This window comes from Colletotrichum higginsianum, chromosome 2, assembly GCF_001672515.1.
Source record: "Colletotrichum higginsianum IMI 349063 chromosome 2, whole genome shotgun sequence".
Lineage (NCBI taxonomy): Eukaryota > Fungi > Ascomycota > Sordariomycetes > Glomerellales > Glomerellaceae > Colletotrichum > Colletotrichum higginsianum.
In genome coordinates, this window is record NC_030955.1 from 5,713,834 (window position 1) to 5,731,985 (window position 18,152).

The 18,152-nt window shown below is 55.6% G+C and overlaps 5 protein-coding genes across 5 annotated transcripts; 1 reads left to right on the forward strand and 4 right to left on the reverse strand.

The window, feature by feature from the left end:
• Positions 1-60: 60 nt before the first annotated feature.
• Positions 61-1,937, reverse strand: CH63R_03456 (Fungal specific transcription factor domain-containing protein; the record flags this gene model as incomplete). Its single annotated transcript, XM_018298431.1, has 5 exons — positions 61-316; positions 462-749; positions 850-1,102; positions 1,254-1,604; positions 1,838-1,937. 5 exons carry the CDS (start codon positions 1,935-1,937, stop codon positions 61-63), a joined length of 1,248 nt encoding a protein of 415 aa, XP_018163247.1.
• Positions 1,938-4,135: 2,198 nt separating this feature from the next.
• On the reverse strand, positions 4,136-7,347 carry CH63R_03457 (Beta-glucosidase; the record flags this gene model as incomplete). Its single annotated transcript, XM_018298432.1, has 4 exons — positions 4,136-5,905; positions 5,991-6,735; positions 6,786-6,931; positions 7,264-7,347. 4 exons carry the CDS (start codon positions 7,345-7,347, stop codon positions 4,136-4,138), a joined length of 2,745 nt encoding a protein of 914 aa, XP_018163248.1.
• A 3,257-nt stretch (positions 7,348-10,604) lies between these two features.
• On the reverse strand, positions 10,605-12,199 carry CH63R_03458 (Delta(14)-sterol reductase; the record flags this gene model as incomplete). The annotated part of the gene is made up of 3 exons (XM_018298433.1): positions 10,605-11,710; positions 11,768-12,072; positions 12,138-12,199. 3 exons carry the CDS (start codon positions 12,197-12,199, stop codon positions 10,605-10,607), a joined length of 1,473 nt encoding a protein of 490 aa, XP_018163249.1.
• Positions 12,200-13,290: 1,091 nt separating this feature from the next.
• CH63R_03459 (Vacuolar sorting receptor) lies at positions 13,291-14,457 on the forward strand (the record flags this gene model as incomplete). The annotated part of the gene is made up of 3 exons (XM_018298434.1): positions 13,291-13,655; positions 13,720-14,254; positions 14,311-14,457. The coding sequence occupies 3 exons, from the start codon at positions 13,291-13,293 to the stop codon at positions 14,455-14,457; spliced, it is 1,047 nt and encodes a 348-aa protein (XP_018163250.1).
• Positions 14,458-15,930: 1,473 nt separating this feature from the next.
• CH63R_03460 (Cytochrome P450) lies at positions 15,931-18,151 on the reverse strand (the record flags this gene model as incomplete). The annotated part of the gene is made up of 7 exons (XM_018298435.1): positions 15,931-16,111; positions 16,171-16,337; positions 16,392-16,499; positions 16,560-16,859; positions 16,923-17,437; positions 17,498-17,812; positions 17,887-18,151. 7 exons carry the CDS (start codon positions 18,149-18,151, stop codon positions 15,931-15,933), a joined length of 1,851 nt encoding a protein of 616 aa, XP_018163251.1.
• Between the last annotated feature and the right edge of the window lies 1 nt (position 18,152).

Sequence of the window (18,152 nt, forward strand, 5' to 3'; positions counted from 1 at the left end):
CCGTCAGTCACGGCCGTCCATGCGTGGGCAGGTTAACAGTGGAACCGTGGAGGAGAGGACTCACCGGTCGAAAGACAGCGATGTGAGGGTATCGTGCCACACACACGTCCACCACAGCTTGCGGCGGATCATCTCCTTGGACTGCCCGTCGTTCCGGGCGCTGTCTCTCCCGTCCGAAGGGTTCGGGCGGTGCAGGCCGAGCGACTGGGCCAGCCTACACGTCAGGCCGAGAAGCGCCCACGAGGCCTCGGCCTTCATGTCGTTGAGCAGGACAAAGCTGGTTAGCAGGAGAGCCTGGATGGAGTCGAAAGTGGGTCTATTGTTTTGAAGAGATTTCGGTCAGTGGAAGTTTTTTTGCCGGGTTCAGCAAGAAGTGTGATGTGCGTGATGAGCGGATGAGCGGATGAGAGACGAGAGATGACAAATAGAGAGCAACTTAAAAAAGAAACAGAGCAACAAACCTCAGCAAAAAGTTGCCTAGCCTCAAGAAATGGAAGGATATCTGGATGTACTTTTGCGAATCCCGCGTGCGGATGTGATACGGCGAGTCGTGGTACTGCGAACCGACGGCCAGCAGGGCGAAGAGGATGGCGAGCCACGAGGCCGAGACGGGTTTGGGCGTCCTCGTCGCGTTGCTGGCGTTGCGGGCGCGGTCCTCGAGGTAGACCATAAGCTTGGACTCGAGGTCGTCGATGTCGACGACGAAGCCCCAGAACTGCTGCGGCGTCTCCTTATAGGTGCGGAAGAGCCTGGGGTGGGGGGAGTCAGTCTCACGATATGTATGGGAGCAAAGTGAAGTAAAAAGGGGGAAGAGGGGACGATTGAATGAATGAATGGAGGGCCACTCACTTCATGACCTCCCGATCTGAGGGCAGCTCAGCGGAGATCTCCCTCGTCAGGCTGTCGAGGTGTTTGGACGACATGAGCGGGAAGGGCGCCGAAGTGTCGAGGCCGAGGATGGAGCGCATGTCTTGGCGGATGTCGATACCCTCCTGGAGCTCGTTCGCAGCCGATTGCTCGCGGAGGAGGGAGGGGATGCTGTTCTGACCGAGGTACCGCGTGACGGCCTCGGGGGCCTCCGTCTCGTCCACGCCGGCGGCGACTGGGACCCGAGGAAGGGATTGTCAGTATGACCGGATGATGATGATGCTGCTGCTGCTCGGAGTGACGACGACGATGACGATGACAAGGGGGCCGACTTATGCCGCAGTGCGTGCTTGTGGATGACGGGGAAACGGATAGGGGCGACTTACCGATGGCGGCACGCGGCCAGGTGGCGCTGCTGGGTTCCTGTTTCAAGGGCGGCGCGCCCGCGGCGGCGTCGGCGACGGGGTCCTCGGGCGAGTGAGGCCTCTTGCGGTGGTTAGCAGACGCGGACGACGGACCGTTGCCCACGACGCCGGCGGCGGCACCGGCGACGCTGCTGGCGCCGTCGGTGGTCGTCGTAACGGAACCGGTGGGCTTGTGGTGGATGGTGCCATGGGAGGCGGTGCGGTTCGGCTTGTAGGAGCAGAGCTGCGGGTGTTCGCGCTTGACGCAGTTCTCGCAGGGCTGCTTGTTGTCGCACTTCACCTTACGCTGGCGACACGGCCAGCATGCTGTGCCTGTTTTGGGGGTTGGTCAGTGGTTTATGAGTTGAGGTGAGATAAGGCGAGCGGTTTGTGAGAGCATGGGACGTGGACGGTGACGAGGGCACGCGTGAGACGACGGTGAGCCGCTCTCGTCTCGGTCAATGGACGGGATGGAGATGAGGGTGCGACAGCAGACGGAGGGATGGATAGCAGTCACATCGGCAAACTTGGGTAGAGTCACTCATGAAGGGGGGAAGATCACTCACCATATCGGACCTTGCGATGAGAGTGGATGATGCGGTTGGCCTCCTCGGGGGTTAGGTCATCGATGGAGACCTGCTCCGGGGTCGTCTGCGACTCAGGCATGATGGCGGCGGCGGCGGCGACGACGACGTCCTTGCATCAGACCCGGGAGGGTGGTTGAGGTCTGGCGGATGACACTGGCAACTGCTGCTCTTCGGGCGTGGTGGATGAGCGGCGGCAGTGGACGGATGAGGTCGGTGTTTGTGTGACCGACTACCTAACGGACGACGACAGTCTCTGGCCTGGAGAAACTTCTCATTCAGATGGGGGGCCACCAGGCACCAAGGCCTAAGACGGGGGGGCAGGGGGAGGGGTGAGGGAAAAGGTGGAACCCAGAGCCCGTCCGCCGTTGGAACTTTCAATTCACGGGCGGGTGACCGGTGACGGACGGCGTTCGGCAGAGGGAGCTAACGGGTCGAGCGTTGAACGGGCGGCGGCGGAGGTGGTGGTGGTAGTGGTGGGCGCGCCGGTGATTCAAGATGCGGGCGTCGTTCGGTGCTGTCGTGGCGACTGTTCGGGATCCCGATGACCGGGGGGCTGATGGAAGCAACGGGCGGGCGGACGATGCGGTGAGAGGACGGTGTACTTGGCCTGTTGAGACACTCTTGGACCGGCGTCAAGACCGAAATCGTGGATGGTGTGTTCTAGCTTCGCGATACGTCTTCGATACGTTCGTTGCTGTGCGCTGTGCAGTGCCGATGCGGCTCTGTTTTTGGCGAAAGAGGGGTCCGGGTAGTTTGGGATTGGAGATGATGGTTGGAGGAGTAGTAGTTGGGAAGAGGAGGGGGGAGGGGGGGTAGCTCCTCAATGCCGAGATCCCGAAGCGACGGCGAGATGGCAGTACAAGGCGACGCGATGGAGAGAAACGGCGCTGCAGTTCGGCGCAGGACGGTCGGAGCAGACGGGAGAAAAGACACGAAGGAGGTGTAGCGACTTGATGAGTGAGTATGAGTGAGTTGAGTAAGAGTGAGAGAGACAGAGACAGAGAAAGAGAAAGTGAGAGAGAGAGAGCAATGGTCAGATTGAAACAGGAGAGGGATGCGGGGCGCGATCAGTTGCTCCCTAAAAAAAGTGACAGTGACAGTGACAGTGACAGTGAGATGTTTCTTCAGCGTCTGCCCAGTCTTCGGCAGCTCGGGACCCTTGGTTTGATTTTTCCCCCTCGTGCTGCAAAAACACCCCGGGAAAAAAAGGGAACGGAAATAAACAAAAAACAATAATTACAGGAACCATGCGATACATCCGGATGAGATGGATGGATAGACCTCACACTCACACTCACTTCCTCACCTCGTCACCCTTCAAGATCCAGTCACCACCACCCACCCCCCCCGGTGCTGCGCTGGATGAGTAAGCGCACCAAGGCAATCATTCCGCTGTGGAAACACACTTGTGCCCGCCCACTGATCACCCCAAGGCCGGAGAGCGGCTTCGGATCACCGCGCTAGTCCTCAATCAAGGATAGTCAGACTCGCTAGTGAGGGCCCACCAATTCAGACACCCCACTCTTGTCCTTCCAGACTCTTTTTTTTTCTCGCTCTGGTTTTTTCTGCGCTGTCGATGAGCGGGTCACGCATGCTTATGTAACTACACTATGCTACATGATTGGCTGGGATCCAGTGAACGGACCATGACTCCTCTCTTCTCTGTCGTCACCCCCCGAGGCAGATCCTACAAGGTGTGTCAAAGGTGAGAGAGCATGAACACATTTCGGTCTGATATAATCATTCTCGGCCCGCCCATCGATGACTCCTAGAAGACGACAGAGAGGGCATTTTATATTTTATTCTATGCTTTGTTTTGTCCCTCCTTCACCCGAGAATGAGATCCTCTTCTCTAATATCCAGTTGCGATCAGAAATTGATGCCGCTCTTGACTTGCTCTGCAGCCAGCCGCGTGCACGTCATGTTGCAGTGCAGCGCGTGGGAATGATGAATTTCTGCGATCCGAATTGTGGCCCTTGTTGCGTCACTCTTTGGCACCGCTCGAGTCAGTCGCTTCTTCATCCTTGATTCGAACTCCGTTGCCTGTGTCGCTTTGATGAGGATTGTCGTTCATCACCGCACATCGCATCGAGTTTTTTTTAGTTTTTTACCCGCGCGACAGTTAAAGAAAGGTGCTTTTAAGGACCGAAACTGTTCTCTCATCGACACTGGTTCCTGATTGACTCACCATCACAACAAGACGATACCAGGCACCAAGTTAATCATGATGGATTAGAAACTATTGAGGATGCCGTCACCTGCACATTTTCCCACCACCTAAAGAGACGCGCTCAGCGGCAAGTCTCGAGACGAGCTTCCCACCCACACCTTCTTCGGGTACTTGCTGATGACCCAGTTCTGGCTCACCGTGTCCCAGTTGCTGAGATCGCGTCTCGTGATCTCCGCCCTGAAAGTCGCCGACGCACCGGGCTCGATAGGGAGTCGTTCGAAGCCGCGCAGCACCTTGACAGGGTCCTCCGGGCCGCCGAGCGACACGTACAGCTGCGCAACCTCGTCGCCGGCAACACCGCCCGTGTTGGTGACCGTCGCCGTCACGGTGTACAAGACGTCCCAAAGCTGAGGGTTGCCACCAGGGGCGCCTGATGCCGGGTGCTTGGGCTGGGGGCTGCTCTCGAGCGCCCGGGGAGGCAGGAACTCGTCGGCCGCCTGTCCGAACGTCGGGTCGTTGGCAGACTCGCGAATGTCCGATGTGTTCAGGTAGGGGTAGATGAAGTTGTAGATGTAACGGAACTTGTCGCTCGGGAACACGTATTCCGCCGGGTCGGTGCTGTAGTTGCCAAATGTCGGCGCCTCCGCCGTCTCACCCGTCGTCGGTGAGTATTCGCCCGCGTTTCCGGGAGTCACTACCAAGTTGGAGTACTCAAAAGTCGTGTACGAAAGACCAAAGCCGAAGGGATAGATGGGAGCCGCGCCAGTGGAGTTCCGGTAGGTTCCATTGATGCTGGACCCGGAAGTGGCCCGGTCGAAATAGCGGTAATCGATAAAGACCCCCTCAGTGAAGTCGTCCTGAGGAGCGCCCTCACCGTTGTTGGGCTCGTACAAGACGTCGGCGCCGTAGCTTTCGCGGGTAGGGCCCCACGTGAACGGGGACTTGCCTCCGGGGTTAACGTCTCCGTAAAGCACGTCCGTGATCGAGTGACCCGACTCCTGGCCCGGAAGTCCGGCCCACACAATCGCCGTGATGTTGGGGTTGTTGTACATGTCAGTCAGCAAGACAGGGCCCACCGAGTGGATGACGACGATGGTGTTGTTGTTGATCGATGAAACGTTCTTAACCAGCTCGTCGCCCGCGTTCCAGAGCGTCAGGTTCTGCCGGTCACCTTCGTTACCGCCGACATTGATGTAACCTTCACCGCTGTTGGCGTTGACAAACACAATGGCCGTGGCATCTGCCTGCGAGACCAAGGCCGTAGTAGCCGCGGTTTCGTAGTTGCTGAGGATGCTCTCGTATCGAGTGCCATCCGCGATCGCCCGCGCTTGAAGCCCTTGATCAGGAGTAACCAGATAAGAGAAATCGCTCGAGCCTGAGCCGAAGGCGGCTGCTAAGGAGCCCTCGTTGCATCCACGATCGGCACATCCATTGGGGCCGCGAGGGTTGGGGCCGGCATCCTCGCCGATGACGGCCAGGAACTTGGGCTTCTTGAGTGGCAGGGCGCCCTCATTCTTTAACAGGACTGTAGCCTTGGCAGCGATCTCACGAATGAGATTGGCGTGATCTCTGCCGTTGCGGACGTCGACATGTTGGTTGATGACCTGGACGTTCTCCTTGGCGTAGTACTGAACAGGTCCGATGGTGTCCTTGGTCCATGAAGAGAAGTTGATGTCGGGCAACGACTTCACCTCGAAGCCAACCTTGAAGAAGGCAGCCATGATGCGCAGGGCCATGTCGTCGAGGCGATACTCGGGGACGGTGCCGTTGAGGACGGCTACGGTGAGGTTGGTGCCCCAGAACGTGGTTCCCGTGTTGAAGAGCACATCACCAGGCATAGCCATGTCAAGGCCAGCAACAGCGGTAGCAGCTCCTGCCTATTTGAGATGTCAGTAACCCGATAACTAACTGTGACTAATGTAGCGGCATTTGCAAAATTGATTTTGGATGTAAAAGTTGCACGTACATGCTGAGCTTGCCTGTGAACATGTTAGCCACTGAAGCCGAACTCGAGAATAGTGAAAGTGAGGACGGAGGGAAGGAAGGAAGAGAGGAAAGAAGGACTGACCAATCGGACATGATGAAACCCTGGAAGCCGAGCTCTTCCTTCAGGAGACCGTTGAGAAGCTTCGAGTTCTGGCAGCCGTACGAGTTGTTGACTTGGTTGTAGGAGCACATGATAGAACCGACACCGGCGCGGATGGCATCCGCAAAGGGCCACATGTACAACTCGTGCATGGTTCGGTCGTCGATGTTGGATGACAAGGACTCGGTAATGTTATATCCGTAGCCAATAGCCTCGGGCGCTTGTCTGAAATGCTCCTGCTCGTTGCCAATGAAATGCTTGGCGCATGCGATCGCGTGCTTCTGGATACCCTTGACCGACTCAGCCATGGCGATACCTGTAAGGTACGGGTCGACAGAGAACCCCTCCCAGTTACGACCTCCAGTTGGCGCGCGGCCGATGGGCCCAGCAACAGGGGCCAGAACGACGTCGACACCCTTGGCACGGTGCTCGAACCCGATGGCTTCGGCTCTGCGGTAGATCAAACTTCGGTCCCAGGTCGCCGCGGCGGTCTGGCCCGAGGGGAAAACGGAGTTGTAGTCGGAGAAGCGGACACCCACAGGGCCATCCTGCATGCAAAGGCCGCGAAGACCCAGTCGAGGAATAGACCCAACATTGCCGACGCACACATCTCCTTGCCAGCTAAACTTCTGTCAGCACTTGTCATAACGTGGTTGATGCGGGATACTCACCCAACTCCGGTTGTCAAGTTCACCTTCTCGAGAAGAGTCAGCTGGGACACGAAGTCCTTCGCTTTGATATAAGCCTCAGCCCAGCCGTCGGCACTGGGGTCCATCCATGGTGACGGGTAAACTGGCGGCGAGTATGCGAGATCGCGCTGTGAACATGATAAGTCTTCTGAGCGTCGTGAGGTTTGCAACAACCCAACGGCGGATGCTGTGACTTCAAAAAAACGCATGACTGGGTGGGATAATCCTGTATTTGCCGATCGATTCAACAAGGGAGAGAAGGGTATGAGTGACGAAACAGGCAGGGTTGATATTGGGATGGCAGAAAAGCCCGTTCGGTGTGTTCGTCCGATACACGGGACAAAAAGGAATGACAATGTCTCGGATGTTCAAGAAGGGTGAGACTTCTGAGTGGCACTGATGGAGTCCACGAAGGCAACAGACAGACAGGCGGTCTATCTGTGCCGCGACAGCAACGTACCTTGTGCAACCTTGCGTCCGGAGTTACGGCGGCAGCGTAATCAGTTGCTGCCAAGAGGGCAACGGCCAGAGCCTGTGTCCTCATTGTGAGACCTGTCGGCTGCCTGGTTGGGCAGTGAATGACGGGAATATGGATATCGAGAGAACTACAGCAGGAAGCAGTTCCAGGTCAATCCGAGTCAGTGGCACGGCGTTCAATGGCACTGAGAAGTCGTGTAAAGAAAGCACGCAAGCTCGGGCAAGAAATCGGACGAAGGCGGACGCAGCTGCTTTAATGTTGGCAGAAGGGACGATCGTCCAGGTCAGGGTAGCTCCCTCTCCGACCAACGTGCCGAAGGCAAGCTTTAAGGCCGGCCTCCGACGCCTGCCGGTGATGATCCGGGCTGGGCTTGACCTGAGCTGATGATGCAACAAGGCTTCCCTGCTGGCAAATAGTGGACATGGGCAGGTACGCTGGATGCCGTACGGATATTTCCCCACCGCTCCGCAGGACAAGTTCTGGGATGAAGTCGTCCCACCGCATCCGACTGGTACACATAAACCCAGCCAGTGTAAGCGGACTTGGGAGGAGCTGTATCTATCCGTACGTGGGGACGAAAGGTTGAGTGCGGGGGAAGAAGCGATGGAGAGACACAGACAGACGATGGAAGAGAGTCAGATGAGACGAAGCTGGAGGGTCATCTCGAGTCACGAGTGGTCGGAACTGCGCTTGAAGTGGCTGCTTTCCGGTCGGGGGAGAGGATTGGTAGGCCATCTCGGGCGAGCCTGTGAGAACAGTGACTGGCTTCACCGGGTCACTAGGCTCAAGGATGCAGTAATGGGATCCGTACGTCATGATCGAAAAGGGCCGATCAGCTCGCGTGATGACGGGCAGATTGAAGCTAGGTGAGCCACTGAAAAGGCCGGAGATGAGCGGACGGAGAGAGAGAGAGAGCCATTCAAAGCACTGGGACGGAACTCTAGTGTTTCTGCAGGCCGGACGCGAGTTTCTGTGTGGGTTATGCGGCGTTGGAACCAATGAAGCCGGTGGAAAGACCGAGGGGGAAACGTTGGTCCCGTAAATTGGCTGGTTGGTTGCGTGAATCGAAGCCGTCGTTGACAACCTGGAAGACAAGCATGGGACGAGCGAAAGGAGGGTTGGAGGAAGGAACGAGTCGAGGTACGTACCGGGAAACAAACGCCAACTCGGAACGGGTGGGGAAGCGGGGCCCCAAAAGACAGGCAAGGCAGGGAAGGAGCCGGCGAGAAGAAAGCATGGGGAAATTGTCATGGACGGCGGCACAGACGGCATCCGACGGAGGAGGAAAGAACGGCAGTGGCATAGGCAGTGGCAGTGGCAGTGGCAAAAGTGGCAGTAGTGACCGCCGAGGAAGGAAACATGGAGATGGGTACGCGGAGAATTCATGGGGGCTGCATGTATCGATCGCTACTGACACACACATACCCACACACACAACGAATGTTCCTGGTCTAGACGCGATTCTCGGTCTTGGCTGAGGGGGGAAACACTGGCAAGATACTCTAGAAAAAAAAATAGAAAAAAGAAAGTGGTGGCGTACCGCCTTCCCGCCGCCCGTTGGCAACGTCTTGACCTCGTTCCTTCGTTGATGCCAATCTCCTGCTTCTTCTGTTGCTCTCTGATCTACAGAAAGGTCAAGCGTAATAACGCAGGCTTTCACCAAGCTAGGCAGGAACCATGGTTGAGTGAGCGAGTATCCCCCCGGTCATCATCCGTGGTTGTCCCGAATGGCCCGCCGGTCTATACGCGGACGATCTTCATCTTGCTGGGCATCGTTCATGTTTTTTTGGGCAGGCCGCAGATCGGAATAAACGCTCCCCCCCCCCCCCCCCCCCCTCATAACCCACAACCTCATTACTTCCCCTCCCAACTCGGCATATGATTCGCTTGGCAAAGTCTTCGCGCTCTTGGTCATGATCTGGTAAGTAACTCTGTGCGCCCTTTTATAGCAGTAATGCAACGCGCCACCGGGGTAGACGCTCGACAAAATGAACTCTAAAAGCATGGCCTGAGTCGTCCCCCCCTGTGTGCCTGCCTGCCTTTGCACAATGAAAGGTCGTCTCATCTTACCTATGCTTAACTCGACTGACTGTCCTCCATCTTAATAAACATAAGAAAACAATCTCAAGCATGAAAACTCTGGAATTGCTTCTCGTTTCTCACCACTGGCAAGAAGAAAACTAGACCCCCTCAGTTCCCTCATGTCGCCAGCAATTCCATGACGCCATGTCGACCGGCTCGGCCCCATGAACAACGCATCTCCGCCTCTTGGCCCCGTCAAACTCACCCACTCATCCACCCATACCCTTTTCCCCATCTTCTCTCCCCTCATCCTCCCCCGCATCCTGGTTCAGCCAATCCACTTGGCCCAGTTCTACCCCTCATTCCCGACTTGGGTAGGTAGTTTTTGCTCTCCCCATCCGTAGCTGCCATCTTGCCATCGTCTTGACTTTCTCAAGCAATGGAGAAAAAGACGAAACTGAATCAGACAGACACAGGGAATATTGAAGAAGAAAAGCGTTGATGGGAAAGAGAAAAAGGAATGCTTCTGTCAACTAAATAGAAAAAACCGGCGGATTGAGGCCTGTCTGTAGTTAACCCTGTTATCGATCAAGGCTCACCCATCGTCGCCTCATTTAATAAGCACATCATGCACGCACCAATGTCACTAATCATGAGCTTGCCGTCCGTTGCCAAGGAGCGGGGTCCCCGAGTCTTTCGGCCCGTTTACACCTTTGCTTCGGCCACTCCTTTTTCAGCGGGACTCTCTCTGCCGCGTCGCTCGGGAGGGTGAATAAGCATATGCAAGCCTATTAGAATCCTGCCACTTTCTGTTTGTTTAGGCTTACTGACGCACGCTGGTGGCAACCTCCAGGCACTGCAGGTAAGTGACGTTCTAGGACGCGGCTCACTGCGAAGGACACCCTCTCGCCCGAAGCGTCGTCCGTCTTATATTGTCTACAGTTCGTCCCATGCTTCGTCTGAATACCATGGCGACGTGCGTGGCTGGGTCGGGGGAGAAGAAATAGTCAGATAGGGAGGATGAAAAATGAAGCTTCCGAGAAACGGCACTATCTACTTCGGGTTATTTCTGGGGCGCAGAGATCAATGAACCAACAACGCCTTTTGCGCAACCGATGCCTAACGCCAGTGCCCACCAAGTTCGCCCAAAAAAGAGACCCCAGATCAGGGCATGCTCCCCACGACCTCCACGAAGCTCCACGGGATCCATGACTCGAGGGAAACGGACCGAAGAGGTTCTCCTCAGTTTCCGTCCCCGGGCCTGCGTTCCGAAAAACATGAGACTAAGAACCCGCAGTTGCTCAGTAGATACCAGGCAGAATTCTCCACCGAACAATCTTCTTGTACTTCTCCCAGTCCTCGCCGTACTTGCGCGAGCACTTCTCGTCGTCGCGACGGTCCCGGTGAACCAGCAAGACGGCGAAGTAGACAATGTAAAAGTACGTGATGGGAATTGCCCATCCACGCGCGGCACCCTGGATGACCTCCCGGCCGTCAGCCATCTTGAAGGCTCCCTCAATCCCAGCCTCAGCGAGCCCCGTGCCGGCAGAGACGATGGTATATCCAGCCATGCCCGTAGGTAGGCAGTATGGCCAGGCCTGCAGCCAGTCACCGAGGTAGTTGATGTGCCGCGCGACTCCCCACCAGCCCGAGATGAGGAGCCGAGTGCCCGCCTTGGTTTCAATGTATCTGAGATGAGACACGCTGGGGTCGTCCGGGTTGCTGCGAAAGGCGTTCTTCTGGCTGTTGGACAGGCGAAAGATGGAAAACCCAACACCGATGGCCCCAACGATGCCGGCCATGCCCAAGGGACTGACCGAGGTGGGATACACGGCCAGGTAGCGAGCCTGCAACGAGTACACGAACGGGACCCAGACGAGGTCACCGAAGGACAGCATGAAGCCGAAGCCGTCCGTCGTGATGTCGATGGTGGTCAGGATTGCCGGCTCGTTCCACCAGCAGTCAATCACATACGCAAGCTGCACTGCCGAGGTGAAGACGATGCTGTTGGTGACGAAGCCGTAGGTGCGGTACTGCTTGGCCATCCAGGCAAAGTTCATCAGCGCCCAGCCCAGCAGGCCAGGTCGGATCTCCATCCACTCCTTGATGTCGATCTCGCCGAGGATCGGAAGAGTGACGCGAGGGTTCAGCTCCCGTCCGATGTAGAAGTCGTAAATCAAGTTGCCCGAGTGTCCACCGGCTGCGAGTTCGCGGAACTCCTTGTTGCCTGGCTTGACACCGAAACTCCGGACGTACACAAAGACGGCGAGGGCGTACGCGATGAGGATGTTGGCGGTGACGACCTGGATGTAGTTGTCGGTGATGAAGGTCCAGAGGGGGAACTCGGCGCCCTGGGCGATGGTGCCGGCGAGGCAAACGACCAGGATGAACATGCTGGAAGCAAAGGCTGCAGCTGTCAGTATGTCTGTGCAAGACCAACGGGCTCGGGGAGGGCAACACATACAGTTGCAACGGTACTTGAGACGACCACCCGAGGAAAGCTCAACGCCGTCAACTTCGGCGCCTGGGAGGATGCGGTAAAGGATCGCATTGAAGAGGTAGTATCCCAAGACGGCGCCCGTTACCTCGATGCTTCCGAGACCCCAAACGCCTTCCTCGGGCCATCCGACTTCGCGCTTGAGCTGGTCGAGCTTCAAGGTCGAGGGGCTCAACAGGGAAGGCGCGGGGCACCCAGAGACATCATTGCAGGCGAAGGTGAATAGATAGACGAGGATCGGGAGGCCGAAGGAGATGAAAAAGGCGCCGATGCTGTGCAGACGCGTTAGCCGGAGTGTCGTGACGCCAGGATGGGCCTGGGACACAAGTTCACTTACGGTCCTCCGAATTCGTAGCCGTGCGGCTTTTCAGCAACGGCTCTTTTCGACTTGTTCGCCATGTTGGTTCTTTCCCGGCTCGTGACAAGTGAAGCAGATTTCGGTCGGTGTAATGGGAATTTGAAAGGCAGGTTTGGTGATGCTGCTACTGGTTGCGATTAGGCTTTGCAAAAAGGAAGAGCGCTCGAATGCCCCGCAGCGACGACGATGACGGCGGCGGCGGCAAGGAACGCGAACGCGATGGTCAAGGGGCAGTGAAGGAGTGTTTTGCGCCGGAGCTCTGGTGTTCCGGGTGACCTCATTTACCCGATTCGATGACGCTAAGAAAAGTCTAGTTTCCTCATTGGGTCCCACCGCGTTCTAGTTCTAGTGCCCCCGGGGAAATGGTTCCACCGAGGAATCGGCGCCCGGAGAGAGGTTGGACAACAGGCAGGTAGGTAAACAGACGATAAAGGAGTCAAGAGCTCAAGAGCTCTAATGCTAATATTGAAGGAAGCTCTATCTAATCATATGCGTTGCAACTGCAATGTCATGCCCCTGATATGATTGATTCGGCGACTTCAATCTCGAAACCGAATCCTTTCCGTCTTACCTGCAGGGAAAGAAAGCACCGAATGGACAAAATGCTTCGCGCCAGCAGGCACGGATGCGTACCCGTCGTAAGTCGGCTCCCCGCTTAACTTAAATCGCTGACTAAGACAACCGAAAGGAGTCAACCACGTGATTTGTAGGTGGGGATCCGCTCCGGAAACTGCAGCCTGGCCGCTGCTCTACTTCCGGCGGTGCTGCAAGGAAGCTCATCCACCAATCAATGCCCGCAGTCTGGTCACTCCCGTCATTCCCCTGCATTCGGCGGCTGACGAATTGATGTGACCAAGCTGGCATTCCGCATCTCGACAACCCTCCTCTTCGACTGAACTCCGACCACGTTTGCCATCTTCGTTCCTGTCGCACAGCGCACTTGCTGCATCGCTCGCCTCAACATCGATTATCCAGCAGTCGCCTGTTGTCAATTGATGTCGTAGCATCTTGTCGCATCCTGTCGCATCCTGTCGCATCCCCCCCTCCCTGCGCCCCGAGGCGCTTCCCACCGTTGCGAACGAACATTGACGCTCATTCCAACTCCTCCCCGGCATTGAGCCGAAACATAATCATGCACCTCCCGCATTCCTCGACTCTACTTCTGCTTCTAGCAGCTGCAACAGCTCGCGCCGCCGACACTTCAACACCTTCTACGACTACAAGCCCCCCGGCATGTACTGCAGCATCTAAGAGCGGCACTGGGGCTTTCTATGACTTGCGGCCGGACATCGCCGTCAAGACCGAGGAGGGCAAGTCGTCCAAGGGAAGCGTCACCACAGACTACCACGCTAGAGGTTGGGATTATGGCCGCAACTTCACTCTCAACATCTGCGCTCCTGTCCTTGAAGCGCTTGATGACGTGGAAGGGTTGACAAAGAGCGAGGCCAAGAATGTCAGCGCGTACTACACATACAAGGGGGAGACTTACTCGATAGGGTGAGCATTTAATCAGTTCAACAGCGGAACCGAGTGGGAGCTAGCTGACAATGGCAACTTTCAGCTCATCGTCTATGGACATTCAGAGTCGAGGGCGTATACTAGTTCTCCAGTACAAGAACGGCTCGCCATGCGACAAGTCCAAGTCCAAGCGATCCAAGGCCCACGACGGCGCATCTTATAACAAGTATGTCGACGACGACGAAACGACGGCTCTCAGCTCCTTCGGCAAGAGCGAGAAGAAGGTTTCGGCGCAAAAGGACGGCTCAGATTCGACCCCCCGTCGCAAATCAGCCACCATTTCGTTCCACTGCGATACCGAGCAGGTTGGCGGAGCCGCCCACATCTCTTTTGTCGGCTCCGACCCTGATGATTGCGCCTACTTCTTCGAGGCTCGTTCGCAGCACGCTTGCCCCCGTGCGGAACCCCACCAACCGGGCAGCGTCGGTCCCGGTAGTGTCTTCGCCATCATCTTCGTCATTGCCGTCCTCGTCTACTTTGGCGGTGGCGTCTTCTACCAAAGAACTGTTGCGCATGCACGTGGCTGGCGACAGCTTCCCAACTACAGTCTGTGGGCCGGCATTTGGAGCTTTGTCAGTGTACGTAGATGATCAGCAGTCTCGATCTCTCTAGACCCGTATTGACTGCTGTATAGGACATCTTCGTCATCGCAACGTCTTCATGTGCCCAACTTTTGCCTGGAAGGCGGGGATACAGTCATCTGTCTGGATCACCGAGCAGACGCAACCGCGAAGACGAGAATCGGTTGATAGATCAGTTGGATGAGGAATGGGACGACTAGGCTGCGAGAATGAGCATCGGCTGATAGGTCAGATCGATCAGGAGTGGGACTAACACATCGCGCGAAGGTCATCTATATTTTCTTCCAATTGGCACGGATTGTTTATTGGACCTCCAGGACTTTTCGCGGGATATAAGTGAGTCGTAGGCAACCACCCTAGATACCCCGTGTGAACACATATATATATACATAGACGATTCATGATTTTCACTATTAGGGACACTTTCCTGGTGAAAGTACTGAATGCTGGTCAGGGTCTGATGATATATAGGTAGATGACCTAGAGCCCTGCCCGAAGGATGAAAGCTGGCACGGATTCATCCCCGGAAGGACTCCAAATTCCAAGCAAACAATCCTTGAACTGAGCATTTCCACCGCTTCATGCAAGAGCTCTCCGTCTACATGTCTCCCACACGACGGGTCCTGCGAGTCACTCAAGTGAGCAAGGGGAGGTTGCCGTGGAGGACAAACCGCATTATTGATCCGCTTGCTGTAAGCACTACTCAGGTAGCTTGGGATACCGAGACTGTTCTTCGAACAACTGCAAGACGCGCTAGGAACGGCAAAAGGATGGAAAACTCCATTCTAGTGCTGGTAGATTACGGCACAGGGCACCTTAATATCGAGCAATCAGACCGGCCCTGCGCTCGTTCTAACGTCCAACATCTGCCAAGACTGGGTTGGGGTTGACGCCAACGGCCAGATTTCATGTCGGTACAGGGACTGGGTTCGCCAACACGTGGGAGATCCCGCATGCCGCTCACAATCATCGCCCCAGTTCAATGCGTTTACTGACGATGTGCCCCGGCTGTTCCTATTCAGTCATATTGAGGGGTAGAACAGTATTATGGGGCGGGCATCATGCTGATGGACGCAGCGGGTAGGGGCAGATAACGAGCTTCGGTCACTATGCCAATGCCCACTGGCGCAGCTGCTGGCTGGTTTACACGGTTCTGCCGGAGATTTCCATCCCATGAGCCTGGCTGGTGGGTAGTCCGCAACCGGTCGTTCATGAAGCAGCAAACCTGCCCAGACCACTTGTCGCGGGCTTGACGGGCGGCCGTATGGCAGTGGGATTTGTGAATCAACGCTACAGAGCTGTAGAATCCGAAACAAGGTTGTGAACCCTCCGCAGCTGTGGCTTTTACTATAAGAGCGTTCCAAGAAACCTGACTATAGGAAACTGAGTGCTTCTCGTGTATTATCGTCATGTCACCGTCCGGGACTCCGGGGGCATATGCTTGTTTGTTTTCGTCGGTCCAGCCGGGCGAACAGCACTCCAAGCCGTAGGAAGCGACAAACCAACCAACCCAACTGTGGTACGATGCCAACTGAAGCAGATTGAGGGTTCTGAGAATGTATTTACAAAACAATATCGTAGTCTCGAAGTGGTTGGTTCGTATGTGGATGGCAACCGGAGCGTAAAAGACTTTGCAGAGGGGAATAGTATTGGTGAAGCAAATTTCGTAACCGCTATGAATCGCAACTGAACCGCGGATTCAAACGAACCCTCATGTAACCCTCGTGGCCCTTCTTGGGGTATGTACTCAAGTACCTGTATCCTTCAGTTCTATCGAGCTTCTCATTCCATAACGTGATATTGAAGTTGTAAACAAGGAAAGCGACCGTCTTACGCAGGACCTTGTTCGCGATGCTGGTAACGCAAGGTCAGTAAGAGAGCCCATCGAGGTGTAAGTCGTTGAGAAAACGTACTGCTGCCCCAGACATGTCCTGGTGCCGGTTCCAAACGTGACGGAATGACTGCGGGCTGCTTTGGACTCCTCGCTATACCCGAGCCACCGCTCGGGCTTGAAGGTGTCCGGCTCGGGGAAGAGCTCGGGGTCGTGCTCGAGCAAGTGCAGAGTAAAACTGAGGCTGGTCTGCAGTGGGTTAACGTAGCTCGCGTAGACGAAACCCCCCGAGAGAATTCTTACCATTGCAGGAATTATTGTGCCGTGATAGTCTACGGGTGTTTGGCTCTGTCTCGGTTGCCGATGCCAGCCTGGAGAGCTCAACCTAGTCGACTCTTTGCATACTGCGTCCTGTGGTTTCGGGAGTGAGAAGATGCCCTGTCAATGACATATACCGACAGAATGACGTACAAGGTATTTCAGGCCGGAAATCTTCTGGTCTCTCCACACACGATGGCCGTACGTTCCGATGTCCAGGGTATCTAGTTCGGCCCGGATCTTCTTTACGCATTCCGGATTCTTGACCAGATGATGAACCACGAATGTCAAATTACTCAGGAGCGACTCATTGCCGATGAAGATGGCCTGTGACGACTCTTGTACGGCGCAAGTCTCGTTTCCAATCTCGCTGAAAATCCGCGAAAGGATACCCTGATGACTGTTCTCGCCATCCCAAGACTTGACGATTGGTCGGAGGTGCGAAGCAACCAGCTAATAAAAATGTCAGCAACAAAGTCTCCAGATGGATGTGCTTTGACACAGGAGGTGGCTCACTTCATCAAGCCAGCCGAGAGGCGAGTAGGACCGAATAGCAGGAAAGACATCGAGCATCATCTTGAGGGGCGGCATGCACCGGAAAATCGTGGCGAGGTCGATGGCACTGAAGGCGCGCGTGGTGTCGTGGACGGCTCCCAAATCATAGTTCTTCAGCCATCCATTGTCCTGTTCGGTGACGTACGAGAGCATGACATCGTTGGTGTAAGCCCAGAGGAAGTGAGTCAGGTTGACGGCCTCGGTGTCCGCCGCGGCATCCGTGAGGCGCGAGTGCAGGGATTCGATGTGCTTGTCCATTGTTGGGGCAAATTCGGCGAAAGTCTGCCCAGAGAAAATAGGGCGCATGGACGCTGCCCTCTTTGAATGGTCACTAGGGCTGACCAGACCTCCAAGAAGCTTGTTGAGAATGCCGTAGTAGTTGTCGCACTTCAGGAGATCCGGGCGTTTGTGGTGCTCCAAGCTGAACTTGTGATCGATAAAGTGAAGCTCGTTGGGCCCGATCCTGACGACGGGTCCTATGGCGGAGCGTTAGCCATCCAGAATTCAAAATCTCGGCCCGGATCATAGGGTCATACCATATTGTACATGCAGTGAGATAAGATTTTCGAGCCAGTCATTCTTGATCAGGACATGGTAAGCCTCGTAAAGCTTGGTGATGCCAGCCATTCGTGGCCCAGGGAAGTTGGCAAGAGGACAGAGAAAGGCCCGCCATATGTACTTGGCGACCAGGTAGATGAGGATTGGAGAGAGAAGTCTGATCCAGTAGTTTTCAAGACTCAACGTCGTCTGAGAAGCGAAAATCCAGGCCATGATGACTGTGGTCTCGGTGTTGATTTCTGTCTTGTGCTCTTTGTGAAACCACGTTCGTCGTCTGGAGAAAGAGCCCAAAGCTTAATACACATATCAGTAACTGACTGTCTGTTTTGAGGGGATTTGATGTTCAGGGTGCGAATAGGATACACACCTTGAACGGAAGTGATACGGCCGTGGCCAGGAACAACGTGAAGCTTGTCCAAGCTGGTCTGCTTACCGGGAGTAGCCACGCTGCTTTGGCTGCAGAGATATGTTTGCGTAATCTCGCGTTCACTGCTCAAAAGATCTGGGATAGAGAGTCTTTGACACCCAGGATAACAAGGCCATTCAAAGCCTTGGTGTTGGTTCGAAACTGAGCTGCAGAGCTGACCGAATCCTGCTTTCCAAGACCAAACTGCGGGCAAACACGCAAACATA